General features: G+C 51.9%; 1 protein-coding gene across 3 annotated transcripts in view; it reads left to right on the top strand.

Moving 5' to 3' along the window:
* Positions 1-15,414: 15,414 nt before the first annotated feature.
* lsr (lipolysis stimulated lipoprotein receptor) overlaps positions 15,415-17,048 on the top strand; it is a 37,405-nt gene continuing 35,771 nt past the window's right edge. For all 3 annotated transcript variants that reach the window (XM_070872300.1, XM_070872299.1, XM_070872298.1), the window contains exon 1: positions 15,415-15,510. In XM_070872300.1, the coding sequence (XP_070728401.1) occupies positions 15,465-15,510 (46 nt within the window). In that variant the 5' untranslated portion in view covers positions 15,415-15,464. The remainder of the gene's footprint in view (positions 15,511-17,048) is intronic.

Here is a 17,048-nt window from a genome sequence, read left to right as displayed (position 1 = left end):
AGAGTCGGGATAAATGGTTCATTCTCGGATTGGCAACCAGTAACTAGTGGGGTGCCGCAGGGATCAGTGCTGGGACCTCAACTATTTACAATCTATATTAACGACTTGGAAGAAGGGACCGAGTGTAACGTAGCCAAGTTTGCTGATGATACAAAGATGGGAGGAAAAGCAATGTGTGAGGACACATAAAATCGGCAAAAGGACATAGACAGGCTAAGTGAGTGGACAAAAATTTGGCAGATGGTGTATAATGTTGGAATGTGAAGTCATGCACTTTGGCAGAAAAAGTCAAAGAGCAAGTTAGTATTGAAATGGAGAAAGATTGCAAAGTGCCGCAGTACAGCGGGACCTGGGGGTTACTTGTCCATGAAACACAAAAGGATAGTATGCAGGTACAGCAAGTGATCAGGAAGGCCAATGGTATTTTGGCCTTTATTGCAAAGAGGATGGAATATAAACTCAGGGAAGTCTTGCTACAGTTATACAGGGTATTGGTGAGGCCACACCTGAAATATTGCGTGCAGTTTTGCTTTCCATATTTACGAAAGGATATACTTGCTTTGAAGGCAGTTCAGAGAAGGTTCACTCGGTTGTTTCCAGGGATGAGTGGGTTGACTTATGAGGAAAGGTTGAGTAGGTTGGGTCTCTACTCATTGGAGTTCAGAAGAATGAGAGATGATCTTATCGAAACATATAAGATTATGAGGGGGCTTGATAAGGTGGATGCAGAGAGGATGTTTCCAGTGATGGGGGAGACTAGAACTAGGGGGGCATGATCTTAGAATAAGGGGCCGCCCATTTAAAACTGAGATGAGGAGGAATTTCTTCTCTCAGAGGGTTGTAAATCTGTGGAATTCGCTGCCTCAGAGAGCTGTGGAAGCCGGGACATTGAATATATTTAAGACAGAGATAGACAGTTTCTTAAACGATAAGGGGATAAGGGGATGGGCAGGGAAGTGGAGCTGAGTCCATGATCGAATCAGCCATGATCGTATTAAATGGCGGAGCAGGCTTGAGGGGCCGAATGGCCAACTGCTGCTCCTATTTCTTATGTTTTTATGTTCTCCAGTCTCTCCACGTCACTGAAGTGCAGAGTACTGCATGCAGTTCTGGTCACCGCATTACAGAAAGGATGTGATTGCACTGGAGAGGTTACAGAGGAGATTTACCAGGATGTTGCACTCGAGAGGGTGCAGAGGAGATTTACCAGGATGTTGCACTGGAGAGGGTACAGAGGAGATTTACCAGGATGTTACACTGGAGAGGGTACAGAGGAGATTTACCAGGATGTTGCACTAGAGAGGGTACAGAGGAGATTTACCAGGATGTTGCACTCGAGAGGGTACAGAGGAGATTTACCAGGATGTTGCACTAGAGAGGGTACAGAGGAGATTTACCAGGATGTTGCACACGAGAGGATACAGAGGAGATTTACCAGGATGTTGCAGTAGAGAGGGGACAGAGAAGATTTACCAGGATGCTGCACTGGAGAGGGTACAGAGGAGATTTACCAGGATGTTGCACTAGAGAGGGTACAGAGGAGATTTACCAGGATGTTGCCTGGGCTGGATAATTTTAGCGATGAGAAAAGATTGGATTGGCTGGGGTTGTTTTCTTTAGAACAGAGGAGGCTGAGAGGAGACCTGATTGAGGTGTATAAAATTATGAGGGGCCTGGATAGAGTGGATAGGAAGGACCTGTTTCTCTTGGCAGAGGGGTCAACAACCAAGGGGCACAGATTGAAAGTAATTGGGGGGAGGTTTAGAGGGGATTTGAGGGGAAATGTCTTCACCCAGAGGGTGGTGGTGGTCTGGGGCAGAACTCACTGCCTGAAAGGGTGGTAGAGGCAGAAACCCTCACCACATTTGGATGTGAACTTGAAGTGCCATATCGTGCAGGGCTACGGACCGAGAGCGGGAAAGTGGGATTAGGCTGGGTAGCTCTTGGTCGGCCGGCACGGACACGATGGGCCGAATGGTCTCCTCCCATGCTGTGAGCCTCTAGGATTCTATGAAGTCCCCCATCCCCCGGGACCATTCCAGTAAATCCCCTCGACACCCTCTCCAAGGCCTTGATATCCTTCCTAAAGTGCGGAGCCCAGAATTGGACACAGTGCTCCAGCTGGGCCTAGTCAGTGATTTATAAAGGATTCAGCAGAACTTCCTTGTTTTTGTACGCTCTGCCTCTATTAATAAAGCCATGTGCTCGTTTATCAACCTGCACTGCCACCATGAAAGATTTGTGTACTGACAGCCCCAGCTCTCTCTGTTCCTGCACCCCCTTTACAATTGTATCCTTTGGTTTATATTCTTCCTACTAAAATGCGTCACCTCACACTTCTGTGCATTTAATTTCATCTGCCATGTGTCTGCCCATTTCACCAGCCTGCCTCTGTCCTCCTCCCTGTTTACTACACTTCCGAGTTCCGTGTCATCTGCAAACTTTGAAATTATGCCCTGTGTACCCAAGTCCATTAATAAACATCATAGAAACATAGAAAATAGGTGCAGGAGCAGGTCATTCGGCCCTTCGAGCCCTTCAATAAAATCTTGGCTGATCATTCACCTCAAAACCCCTTTCCTGCTTTCTCTCCATACCCCTTGATCCCTTTAGTCATAAGGGCCATATCTAACTTCCTCTTGAATATATCCAATGAACTGGCATCAACAACTCTCTGCGGTAGGGAATTCCACAGGTTAACAACTCTCTGAGTGAAGAAGTTTCTTCTCATCTCGGTCCTAAATGGCTTACCCCTTATCCTTGGACTGTGTTCCCTGGTTCTGGACTTCCCCAACTTCGGAACATACTTCCTGCATCTAACCTGTCCAATTCAGAATTTTAAATGTTTCTATGAGATTCCCTTTCATTCTTCTAAACTCCAGTAAATACAGGCCCAGTCGATCCAGTCTTTCTTCATATGTCAGTCCAGCCATCCTGGGAATCAGTCTGGTGAACCTTCGCTGTACTCCCTCAATAGCTAGAATGTCCTTTCTCAGATTATGAGACCAAAACTGAACACAATATTTCAGGTGTGGCCTCACCAAGGCCCTGTACAACTGCAGTAAGACCTCCCTGCTCCTATACTCAAATCCTCTCGCTATGAAGGCCAGCATACCATTTGCCTTCTTCACCGCCTGCTGTACCTGCATGCCAACTTTCAATGACTGATGTACCATGACACCCAGGTCTCGTTGCACCTCCCCTTTTCCTAATCTGTCACCATTCAGATAATATTCTGCCTTCGTGTTTCTGCCACCAAAGTGGATAACCTCACATTTATCCACATTATACTGCATCTGCCATGCATTTTCCCACTCACCTAACCTGTCCAAGTCACCCTGTAGCCTCTTAGCGTCCTCCTCACAGCTCACACCGCCACCCGCGCTTTGGAAACTTTTGTCCAGCTATAAGTATAAAAGAGCCATTTAGTGGCTTGTTCAGTAATTGTTGTATACCTGCATATTTTGTCCTAATTTGTTTTGTCTTGTATGGTCTACTCATATCCATGTACAGAGAAATTATTTAAAAATGGGGGCAATTCTTGAAATGTCTTTGGTTCACTTGTGATCTGTACGGACTGTGTACAAAAAAAAGTTATTTTGAGTTAATATTTTTGAAGTCTGAATTGGTTGCAGTTGTAAAGTGATAATTATCACACTAAACTAATTGTGCACGTGATTTATTCAATACAGACCCCTGGGGAACACTACGGTGTACCTCCCTGTAACCAAGCAACACCCTTTCACCTCTACTCTCTGTCCCTCAGACACCGTCCTATCCAATTCCGTCTTGCCTGCCGTGTCTTTCTGCTTATCCCTGCCTCAGGGTCAGCACTCTCTGTGCCCGCTGGTGAATCTAGTTAGTCAGCAAATCTATGTTTGAATTTCCAGCCTTGTATCCATTTCAGACCTGGCGTCTCTCTGACATTTGACCCTTGAGCCTGAAAAGCTCCCCCACACCTGTGTCAACAGTTTGATTGGCGTTCACGGTGTCCGAGTGATCCTGAGATATTCCGGGACCGACGCTTTAGGGAAATTGCATCACACTAAATGATAAAGTGCAGTGTGGCCAAGGAATGCATTGCTCATATCGACCCACCATCTGTGTACTTATCGCTTCGGCCCTCAATCCTGGGATTAAGCTGATCCCAACAACCTCACTCTGCATTTACATAAGAACATCAGAAATAGGAGCAGGAGTGGGCCATACGGCCCCTCGAGCCTGCTCCGCCATTTAATACGATCATGGCTGATCCGATCATGGACTCAGCTCCACTTCCCTGCCCGCCCCCTTATCGGTTAAGAAACTGTCTATCTCTGTCTTAAATATATTCAATGTCCCGGCCTCCACAGCTCTCTGAGGCAGCGAATTCCACAGATTTACAACCCTCTGAGAGAAGAAATTCCTCCTCATCTCAGTTTTAAATGGGCGGCCCCTTATTCTAAGACCATGCCCCCTAGTTCTAGTCTCCCCCATCAGTGGAAACATCCTCTCTGCATCCACCTTGTCGAGCCCCCTCATAATCTGATACGTTTCGATAAGATCACCTCTCATTCTTCTGAACTCCAATGAGTAGAGGCTTAACCTTTCCTCATATGTCAACCCACTCATCCCTGGAATCAACCGAGTGAACCTTTTCTGAACTGCTTCCAAAGCAAGTGTATCCTTTCGTAAATACGGAGACCAAAATGCACGCAGCACTCCAGGTGGAACGAGTGGTGGGTGGCGGCCATGGTCGGAGTGGAGGTCACTACAAGGTACAGTGTGAACTGGTGCAGGAGGGCGATGGCAGCGAAGACGGATTTCATCAAGGTCCAGGTCGGTGATTGGAGCGTGGGCAGGTACAGCAGGAGCGCCGAGAGACTGTATAGCGATGTGATTGGGGCCCAGGAGAGGCGAGGACCCAGGGGCAGCACGGGTCAGCCCACATTGTGATATGTGTGTGTGCACTAGGCCCGTGCAGCAGAGCTGGTCTCCAGTCGTCTGTTCCATTACCGTGCGGGGAGCAGGGGAGACAATGTCTAACCTCAGTCCCTGCCTTGCACTGTCATTCTGCAGGAAATCATTTCTACACAGTTTGTGGGCCGCAGCTCTGGGTGGTTCCGCTGGGCCTTTCCCTCCTCTCCCGAGGCCTCGCCCACTCACACTCGCTCAATGGGCCATTTTCATCCATTAGCCGAAACAGCATGTCAACGGAATATTCGACTGTCAGAGGCTTCACAACCAAAATCAATCCTTCATCACCTGATGCCTATAGAGTCACACTCATACACACACTCAGACACACACACTCATACACTCACTCACACACTCATACACTCACTCACACTCACACACTTATACACTCACTCACACCCACACACTCACACACACTCTCTCTCTCTCACACACACTCTCTCTCTCTCAGACACACTCACACACACAACTCACTCTCTCTCTCACACACACTCTCACACACACTCAGACACACTCTCTCTCTCTCTCACACACACTCTCACACACATTCACACTCAAACACTCATACAGTCACTCGCACACACACACACACACACACACATTCTGTCACACACAGACGCTCTCACACACTCTCTCCAGCAGGAGTCAGTGGGACACTGAGCAGGTGCAGGAGCAGGGCCCCGGGATGGTTGCCCTGTCTGAATCAGCAGCGCCGGGACCCAGGACCCGGGTGCTGTGCCGGTGGCGGTGTGAGAGACTGGGTCTGCAGCGGGAAGGTGGTGTGGGACCCCAGGAGCTTTGCAGATCGCAGCCCAGGTCCCCGGCCGAGGCTCCCAGCAGGAGCCGGTGTTGGAAAAGCCTCCAGCGGCTGTTGGGGCTGAGCTTGCAGAATGTGTGCTGCACAATAACATCACTGTGGGGCCCACACACCCTTTTCCAATCGCTGTTGCAGTGCTCACCCCGCTGCTAAATCCCAAACCCATTTCCTCCAACAATTCCCAAAGGATTTGCCTATTCCCACTTGCCCCTGACGGGTTGTTTGTGAAGGATCGTGAGACAAGCAGGAGATCTAATTCTGTCCGCCTTCACACTCCTGAGATTAAAGCTCCTGCAATAACAGCCACAACACAATCCCTACCCTCGCTACCCCTGCCCTGTTAGTTTGCAGCCAGAGTTTTATGGAGAGGGCACTGACAGAACAGAGAGATATTAAACAGCAGAAATAAATCGCCCAGCCGCTCTGGCCAGCATTAAACCATCACCTCACCCCCACTGAGGCAGCACACCCTGCCATTAACTCTTTACAGCACTCTGACACTCAGTTACAGGCACAAGATACCATTGGATCAACAAGGCTTCTTGTCCATTTGATCTATTATTCCCGACACAACTGTCTGTCTGGGAAGGTGATATCTCTGCCCATGGACATAGGGCACAGCGGGGATATAACTTTACAACGGTCAGACCACACCTGGAGTACTGCGTACAGTTTTGGTCTCCTTATTGCAGAAGGGATATACTTCGCATAGGAGACTTTCCCCTCATGGGGGAATCCAGAACTAGGGGCGGCGTAGTCTCAGAATAAAGGGCCGCCCATTTAAAACTGAGATGAGGAGGAATTTCTTCTCTCTGAGGGTTGTGAATCTGTGGAATTCTCTGCCCCAGAGAGCTGTGGAGGCCGGGACATTGAATATATTTAAGGTGGAGATAGACAGATTTTTGAGCGATAAGGGAGTGAAGGGTTATGGGGAGCGGGCGGGGAAGTGGAGCTGAGTCCATGATCATAAGAACATAAGAAATAGGAGCAGGAGTGGGCCATACGGCCCCTCGAGCCTGCTCCGCCATTTAATACGATCATGGCTGATCCGATCATGGACTCAGCTCCACTTCCCTGCCCGCCCCCTTATTCCCTTATCGGTTAAGAAACTGTCTCTCTCTGTCTTAAATTTATTCAATGTCCCAGCTTCCACAGCTCTCTGAGGCACAGCCATGATCTTATTGAATGACCGAGCAGGCTCGAGGGGCCGTATGGCCAACTCCTGCTCCTATTTCTTATGTTCTTATACTGACTACCGATAGAATCACAGAACAGAAGGAGGTCACTTGGCCCATCGTGTGATCCAATTAGCCCCACAACCCGAGCCTTTCCCCAGAACCCTGCAAAGTACACGTCTAATTGCCTTTTGAAAGTTATTATGGCTTCTGCTCCCACAGCCCTTACAGGCAGCGCGTTCCAGATCACACCAAATCTTACTCCAGTTATACAGGGCCTTGGTGAGACCACACCTGGAGTATTGTGTGCAGTTTTGGTCTCCTTACCTAAGGAAGGATATACTTGCCACAGAGGGAGTGCAGCGAAGGTTCACCAGACTGATTCCTGGGATGGCAGGACTGTCGGTATGAGGAGAGATTGGGTCGACTGGGCCTGTATTCACTAGAGTTTAGAAGAATGAGAGGGGATCTCATTGAAACGTGTAAAATTCTGACGGGGTTGGACAGACTGGATGTGGGGAGGATGTTTCCCCGGGCTGCGAAGTCTCGAATAAGGGGTCACACAGTCTCAGGATACGGGCGGGAAATTTAGGGCCGAGATGAGGAGAAATGTTCTCACTCAGAGGGTGGTGAACCTGTGGAATTCTCTACCACAGAAGGCTGTGGAGGCCAAGTCACTGAATATATTTAAGAGGGCGATAGATATATTTCTAGACACAAAAGGCATCAAGGGGTATGGGGAGAAAGTGAGAATATGGTGCTGAGATAGAGGATCAGCCATGATCATATTGAATGGTGGTGCAGGCTCGAAGGGCCGAATGGCCTACTCCTGCACCTATTTCCTATGTTTCTATGAATAAAGACATTTCTTCTCATTTTTCCCTCTAGTTCTTGTGCCAATTATTGAAAATCGATGACATCTGGTTACTGACCCAGTTGCCAGAGTAAACAGGTTCTCCTTATTTACTCGATCGAAACCCCTCATGATGTTAACACCTCCATTAGGTTCCCCCTTAACCTTCTCCGCTCAAGGGAGAACAGCCCCAGCTTCCCTGGAATTTAAAAGGTTAAAGGGTGATTTTCTCGAAGATTTCAGGATATTAAGGGGAACAGATAGGATAGTTGGAGAGAAAGGATTTCTGCTGCTTGGGGAGTTCAGGACTAGGGAGCATACGCTAAACATTAGAGCCAGACTACTGAGGAGTGAAATTAGGAAACACTTAAACACGTTACCTACATTACAGATTAGGAAAAAGGGGAGGTACAACAAGACCTGGGTGTCATGGTACATCAGTCATTGAAAGTTGCCATGCAGGTACAGCAGGCGGTGAAGAAGGCAAATGGTATGTTGGCCTTCATAGCGAGAGGATTTGAGTATCGGAGCAGGGAGGTCTTACTGCAGTTGTACAGGGCCTTGGTGAGGCCTCACCTTCAGTATTGTGTGCAGTTTTTGTCTCCTAATCTGAGGAAGGACGTTCTTGCTATTGAGGGAGTACAGCGAAGGTTCACCAGATTGATTCCCGGGATGGTAGGACTGACATATGAGGAGAGACTGGATCAACTGGGCTTGTATCCACTGGACTTTAGAAGAATGAGAGGGGACCTCATAGAAACATATAAAATTCTGACGGGATTGGACAGGTTAGATGCAGGAAGAATGTTCTTGATGTTGGGGAAGTCCAGAACCAGGGGTCACAGTCTAAGGATAAGGGGTAAGCCATTTAGGACCGAGATGAGGAGAAACTTCTTCACCCAGAGAGTGGTGAACCTGTGGAATTCTCTACCACAGAAAGTTGTTGGGGCCAGTTCGTTAGATATATTCAAAAGGGAGTTAGATATGGACCTTACAGCCAAAGGGATAGAAACATAGAAATATAGAAACATAGAAAATAGGTGCAGGAGTAGGCCATTTGGCCCTTCTAGCCTGCACCGCCATTCAATGAGTTCATGGCTGAACATTCAACTTCAGTACCCCATTCCTGCTTTCTCGCCATACCCCTTGATCCCCCTAGTAGTAAGGACTTCATCTTACTCCTTTTTGAATATATTTAGTGAATTGGCCTCAACAACTTTCTGTGGTAGAGAATTCCACAGGTTCACCACTCTCTGGGTGAAGAAGTTTCTCCTCATCTCGGTCCTAAATGGCTTACCCCTTATCCTTAGAGTGTGACCCCTGGTTCTGGACTTCCCCAACATTGGGAACATACTTCCTGCATCTAACCTGTCTAAACCTGTCAGAATTTTATACATTTCTATGAGATTCCCCCTCATTCTTCTGAACTCCAGTGAGTACCAGCCCAGTTGATCCAGTCTTTCTTGATAGGTCAGTCCCGCGATCCCGGGAATCAGTCTGGTGAACCTTCGCTGCACTCCCTCAATAGCAAGAATGTCCTTCCTCAAGTTAGGAGACCAAAACTGTACACAATACTCCAGGTGTGGCCTCACCAAGGCCCTGTACAACTGTAGCAATACCTCCCTGCCCCTGTACTCAAATCCCCTTGCTATGAAGGCCAACATGCCATTTGCTTTCTTAACCGCCTGCTGTACCTACATGCCAACCTTCAATGACTGATGTACCATGACACCCAGGTCTCATTGCACCTCCCCTTTTCCTAATCTGTCACTATTCAGATAATAGTCTGTCTCTCTGTTTTTACCACCAAAGTGGATAACCTCACATTTATCCACATTATACTTCATCTGCCATGCATTTGCCCACTCACCTAACCTATCCAAGTCACTCTGCAGCCTCATAGCATCCTCCTCGCAGCTCACACTGCCACCCAACTTAGTGTCATCCGCAAATTTGGAGATACTACATTTAATCCCCTCGTCAAAATCATTAATGTACAGTGTAACCAGCTGGGGCCCCAGCACAGAACCTTGCGGTACCCCACTAGTCACTGCCTGCCATTCTGAAAAGTCCCCATTTACTCCTACTCTTTGCTTCCTGTCTGCCAACCAGTTCTCAATCCACGTCAGCACTCTACCCCCAATCAAGAGATATGGAGAGAATGCAGGAATGGGGTACTGAGGGAATGATCAGCCATGATCATATTGAATGGTGGTGCAGGCTCGAAGGGCCTGCACCTACTTTCTATGTTGCTATGTTTCTATTACAGCAGTGACTACGTTTCAAAAAGTACTTCATTGGCTTAAAGCACTTTAGGATGTCCGGTGGCCGTGAAAGGTGCTATACAAATGCAAGTCTTTCTTTATTTTCAAAGGTTGGTAGAAGTTTGTAACTCTTTTCTGCAAACGGCAGTTGATGCGAGGTCAGATGTTAATTTTAATTCTGCACGATAGATTTTTTGTTAACCAAAGTTATTAAGGGATATGGAGCTCGGTCACATATCAGCCTTGATCTCATTGAGTGGCAAAGCGGGCTCGAGAGCTGAAACCTGTGCTGAATTATTTTTAAATGTCTCTGATATTTGCCCACAGATTTGCACCTCTGTCTTCTTCTTACTATTTGGGGATCTACCTTGAACACCCAGCAATGAACAGCTCATTTTCTGTTCCTTAACTCTAACCGAATAGATTGAATCTTTGAACCCTCGAGTATTTCATCCCACTGTAGAACTGTAATATAATCTTGATCATTACTGCCCCTTCTGCCCTCCTGTTTTTTTCCCATCGCTATCCCTCCTGAATTCAGCCACAATCTCATTGAATGGTGCAGCAGACTCGAGGGATGGAAGGTCGACTCCTGCTCCTAATCCTTATGTTCTTATTCTTATGAATTAATTGTAGCCAGGAATGTTTTGCTCCCATTCCTGCCCCTGATTATTCAGGTTTCCATTGTAGCCACTCGATTATAATGCCATCAGGCAGCTCGTTGGTATTACCTTATTGGGAACACGCTTCACAATAACACACATGAAAACCAGGATGAGAATTTTAAAATCGAGGCATTGCTCAACCGGGAGCCGATGGTGGTGGTGATGTGAGTCGGGACGCATTGCGAGTTAGTCTGCTTCACTTTTATCCTCCATATAATTCCTGCTCTTTCTGCAATTTTCTTCATTCGGTCATTATATGGCTCTCCTAGTTTTTGATGCACCTTGTCTCTCGTCTCTGCACCGAGTCCTGGATTTCCATCCCCTAATCTGGGCACAAGGCACTGGGCACTGCCCGCCTATCACAGGGCACTGGGCACTGGGGAACTGCCAGCCTATCACAGGACATGGGGCACTGCCAGCCTATCACAGAGCACTGGGGAACTGCCAGCCTATCACAGAGCACTGGGCACAGGGCACTGCCAGCCTATCACAGAGCACTGGGGAACTGCCAGCCTATCACAGAGCACTGGGCACAGGGCACTGCCAGCCTATCACAGAGCACTGGGCACTGCCAGCCTATCACAGGGCACTGGGTACTGCCAGCCTGTCACAGGATGCAGGGCACGGGGCACTGTGCACTGCCAGCCTATCACAGGGCACTGGGTACTGCCAGCCTATCACAGAGCACTGGGCACTGGGGCACTGCCAGCCTATCACAGAGCACTGTGCACAGCCAGCCTATCACAGAGCACTGGGTACTGCCAGCCTATCACAGAGCACTTGGCACTGGGGCACTGCCAGCCTATCACAGGACACATGGCACTGCCAGCCTATCACAGAGCACTGGGCACAGGGCACTGGCAACCTATCACAGGGCACAGGGCACTGCCAGCCTATCACAGAGCACTGGGCACAGGGCACTGGCAACCTATCACAGGGCACAGTACACAGGGCACTGCCAGCCTATCACATGGCACTGGGCACTGGGGCACTGCCAGCCTATCACAGAGCACAGGGCACTGGGGCACTGCCAGTCTATCACAGAGCACAGGGCACTGCCAGTCTATCACAGGGCATTGGGCACTGCCAGTCTATCACTGGGCATTGCAGGCCTATCACAGGGCACTGGGGCACTGCCAGTCTATTACAGGGCACTGGGCACTGCCAGCCTATCGCAGGGCACTGGCACTGCCAGCCTATCACAGGACACCGGGCACTGCCCGATGACTGCCTGTCACAGGGCACTGGGGCACTGCCAGCCTATTACAGGGCACTGCGCACTGCCAGCCTATCACAGGGCACTGGGCACTGCCCGATGACTGCCTATCACAGGACACTGGGCACTGCCCGATGACTGCCTGTCACAGGACACTGGGCACTGCCCGATGACTGCCTGTCACAGGTCACAGGGCACTGCCTGATGACTGCCTGTCACAGGACACAGGGCACCACCCCATGACTGCCTGTCACAGGACACTGGGCACAGCCCGATGACTGCCTGTCACAGGACACTGCCCGATGACTGCCTGTCACAGGACACAGGGCACCACCCCATGACTGCCTGTCACAGGACACTGGGCACAGCCCGATGACTGCCTGTCACAGGACACTGGGCACTGCCTGATGACTGCCTGTCACGGGACACTGGGCACTGCCCGATGACTGCCTGTCACAGGACACAGGGCACCACCCCATGACTGCCTGTCACAGGTCACAGGGCACCACCTGTTGACTGCCTGTCACGGGACACTGGGCACTGCCCGATGACTGCCTGTCACAGGACACAGGGCACCACCCCATGACTGCCTGTCACAGGACACTGGGCACTGCCCGATGACTGCCTGTCACAGGACACAGGGCACCACCCCATGACTGCCTGTCACAGGACACAGGGCACCACCCCATGACTGCCTGTCACAGGTCACAGGGCACTGCCCGATGACTGCCTATCACAGGACACTGGGCACTGCCCGATGACTGCCTGTCACGGGACACTGGGCACTGCCCGATGACTGCCTGTCACAGGACACAGGGCACCACCCCATGACTGCCTGTCACAGGTCACAGGGCACCACCTGTTGACTGCCTGTCACGGGACACTGGGCACTGCCCGATGACTGCCTGTCACAGGACACTGGGCACTGCCCGATGACTGCCTGTCACAGGACACTGGGCACCACCCCATGACTGCCTGTCACAGGTCACAGGGCACCACCTGTTGACTGCCTGTCACGGGACACTGGGCACTGCCCGATGACTGCCTGTCACAGGACACTGGGCACTGCCCGATGACTGCCTGTCACAGGACACTGGGCACTGCCCGATGACTGCCTGTCACAGGTCACAGGGCACCACCTGTTGACTGCCTGTCACGGGACACTGGGCACCACCTGTTGACTGCCTGTCACGGGACACTCCGGGACATGTTATACGCTTGGGAAGACAGTGCGCTGAAGTGTGTCCAGTGGCTGTGTTTCTGCACAGGGCCCTGCTTGCTTTGTTGGACTGATGCCATGTTGCTGTACGTTGCACACGTACGCTGACAACACCCAGCTCTACTCTCCACCACTTCTCTCCACCCCTCACACTGCTTGCCCGACAACCAGTTCTGGATGAGCAGACATTTCCTGCAACTAAATATCAGGAAGACCGAAGCCATTGTTTTCGGTCCTCGCCACAAACTCCGTTCCCCAGCCACCGACTCCCTCCCTCTCCCCAACTCCTGTCTGAGACTAAACCAGACTGTTCGCAACCTTGGTGTCATATCTGACCCTGAAATGAGCTTCCAGCCACATATCTGCAGCATAACTAAACCCGCCTATTTCCCCCTCCGTAACATCGCCCGTCTCCGCCCCCTGCCTCAGCTCATCCGCTGCTGAAACCCTCATTCCTGCCTTTGTTACCTCCGGACTTAACTATTCCAACGCACTCCTGGCCGGCCTCCCACATTCTACCCGACGTAAACTCGAGTGATCCAAAACTTGGCTGCCCCCGTGTCCTAACTCACCCTGAGTCCCGCTCACCCATCACCCCCTGTGCTCACTGCCCCGTGTCCTAATTCGCACCGAGTCCCACTTACCCATCACCCCCTGTGCTCGCTGACCTACATTGGCTTCCAGTTAAACAATCCTCATCCTTGTTTTTATATCCCTCCATGGCCTCCTCACCCCTCCTTATCTCTGAAATCTCCTCCAGCCCCACAACCGTCACACTCCCCAGCCCCCCTCTCTCCGAGATCTCTGCGCTTCACCAATTCTGCCCTCTTGCGTGTCTCCCTGATTTCTATCGCTCCACCATTGGTGGCCTTGCCTTCAGCTGCCTGGGTCCTTAGTTCTGAAATTCCCTCTCTAACCCTCGCCAACTCTCTCCTTCTTTAAGACGCTCCTGAAAACCGATCTCTTTGAACAAGCCCGACCCTGATAGCTCCTTATGTGGCTCGATGTCAAATTTTTGTTTGATAATTGTGTCTGCAGGGTGACGGACCTCGAGCTGGTAATTGGGATTAGACTGGATGACCTTTTGTTGGACAGAGCAGATATAATGGTAAGTACGGCAGGGAATCGAATACGGCCAGGGTGGAATCTCCTGGACTAGTGTCAATCGCCTGGATGGGTCGGAGAGGAATTTTCCCAGATTTTGTCTCCCTAAATGGGCCTGGGTTTTTATCTGGTTTTTACCTCTCCCAGGAGATCACATGACTCCGGTTGGGATGGAATGTAGAATGTTTCAGTGCAAGGGGTGTCGCAGTTGTGCGAGGCGGACTGGTTGCTCTTTACCTGTCCACCATTGTTCATAGGTTTATATGTAACCCTCAGGGCTGCTGACCGAGGGCTGTGTGGCTGTTTGTCGGACACGATGGGCCGAAATGGTCTCCTCTGCGCTGTAAATTTCTACGTTTCTGCGAATCACCTTGTTGACGTTTTACTACATTAAAGGTGCTATATAAATGCAGCTTCTTGCGGGGGCGTGGTTTTAAATTGTGTGTTACTCTTCCTTGTTGGGGGGGGGGGGGTGGGGAACTGAAATGAAAAGTTGAGAAGGTGCCACAATGAAAGGTCCACATGTTGAAGAGATTCCCCCAATAAACAGCCCAGAAACTCCCTGAATCAGGGCACTGACTCCCAGCTTCCTGACTCGGGGACTTTGTGCCGAAGTTAATGTTTTGTGGAGGTGAGGCTGGGCGGGAGATCTCACAGCAGGTAAGGAGGGGAGGAAAGGTTGTTCCTGGAGTTTAACTTTGGCCATTCTGTCCCCCCCGTTCCCTGTCTGACATCAGTGTGACTGTTTACATTGTGTGTGTGCGCTGCTCCCGGGCTGAATTTCCCAAAAGCCAGCCTGGATGTGCGTTTGGTGATTGCAGCCTGGGCAGGTGAAACCCCCCTTTGGAACCACATTGTCTCAATGGTTCCACCTTTTGTGGCAACAGCTTTCAGCGCAACCTGTCGGCTTGATCCATTCTGCAGCCCAGGGGGGGTCAGTGCCCGGGACAGACACTTCCTCCCCAATAAATCTGGGCTGGAGACATTGCAATGGGCCATTGCGCTGGGACGAGCTGCGAGAGTCGGGCCAGGGGTCCCAGGGTGGGCTGAGGGTGGGGGGTGCCTGGGCTGTTGCTGGGTGTCTCTGGCTGGATATCCCCCCCACCCCCCCACCACCACCACTGGTGGAGCTGACCCAGACCTGCTCAAGGTGTTTCACTTTCAGGAAGGTGTTCTTGGCCGAAACGGGAGCACCATGATCCGCAGGCTCTTCGCCCCGGTCCTGGCCCTGGCCCTGGCAGGTAAGGGGGTGGGTTGAGTATTGGGCTATGTGTGTGTTGGGGGCTTTAGGGGGGGAGTTCCGGGGGCCGCCGGGCTCTGGGCTGAACGTGTTGCAGGAAAAGCTTTACAGCACAGCAAGAGCCCACTCGATCCCTGCCGCCTGCGCTCAGTCACTGAGAGGAACTTCTAGCCCGGGCTCCAAGCTGGCAGCAGTAAGGTGTTGGCCCAGTGGGTGAGCCCGGTCCCAGTGGGTGAGCCCAGGCCCAGTGGGTGAGCCCTGTGCCAGTGGGTGAGCCCCGAGCCCTGTGCCAGTGGGTGAGCCCCGAGCCTGGTGCCAGTGGGTGAGCCCCTGAGCCCGGTCCCAGTGGGTGAGCCCCCGAGCCCGGTCCCAGTGGGTGAGCCCCGAGCCCGGTCCCAGTGGGTGAGCCCCGAGCCCGGTCCCAGTGGGTGACCCTGGCTCCGATGGGCAGTGCGTGAGCCTGGTCCCAGTGGGTGAGCCTGGCTCTGATGGGCAATGGGTGAGCCTGGTCCCAGTGGGTGACCCTGGCTCCGATGGGCAGTGGGTGAGCCTGGTCCCAGTGGGTGACCCTGGCTCCGATGGGCAGTGGGTGAGCCTGGTCCCAGTGGGTGACCCTGACTCCGATGGGCAGTGGGTGACCCTGGCTCCGATGGGCAATGGGTGAGCCTGGTCCCAGTGGGTGACCCTGGCTCCGATGGGCAGTGGGTGACCCTGACTCCGATGGGCAGTGGGTGACCCTGGCTCTGATGGGCATTGGGTGAGCCTGGTCCCAGTGGGTGACCCTGGCTCCGATGGGCAGTGGGTGACCCTGGCTCCGATGGGCAGTGGGTGACCCTGGCTCCGATGGGCAGTGGGTGACCCTGGCTCCGATGGGCATTGGGTGAGCCTGGTCCCAGTGGGTGACCCTGGCTCCGATGGGCAGTAGGTGAGCCTGGTCCCACTGGGTGACCCTGGCTCCGATGGGCAGTGGGTGACCCTGGCTCCGATGGGCAGTGGGTGAGCCTGGTCCCAGTGGGTGACCCTGGCTCCGATGGGCAGTGGGTGACCCTGGCTCCGATGGGCAGTGGGTGACCCTGGCTCCGATGGGCAGTGGGTGACCCTGGCTCCGATGGGCAGTGGGTGAGCCTGGTCCCACTGGGTGACCCTGGCTCCGATGGGCAGTGGGTGACCCTGGCTCCGATGGGCAGTGGGTGAGCCTGGTCCCAGTGGGTGACCCTGGCTCCGATGGGCAGTGGGTGAGCCTGGTCCCAGTGGGTGACCCTGGCTCCGATGGGCAGTGGGTGAGCCTGGTCCCAGTGGGTGACCCTGGCTCCGATGGGCAGTGGGTGAGCCTGGTCCCAGTGGGTGACCCTGGCTCCGATGGGCAGTGGGGTTGCAGGCTGACACCCAGTTTACAGTCCTGCTGAAGGGGTGCTGCCTTGTGTGAAGGACCCTCAGCATGAGATACCTGTCCAAGTGAAAATTCCAGATCTTCTGACAAAACCTAAAGAAAGACTTGCATTTATATAGCGCCTTTCACGACCACCGGACGTCTCAAAA

The sequence above is a fragment of the Pristiophorus japonicus genome, unplaced genomic scaffold, assembly GCF_044704955.1.
Source record: "Pristiophorus japonicus isolate sPriJap1 unplaced genomic scaffold, sPriJap1.hap1 HAP1_SCAFFOLD_304, whole genome shotgun sequence".
Classification (NCBI taxonomy): Eukaryota; Metazoa; Chordata; class Chondrichthyes; family Pristiophoridae; genus Pristiophorus; species Pristiophorus japonicus.
This window is presented reverse-complemented; position numbering and strand designations above follow the sequence as displayed.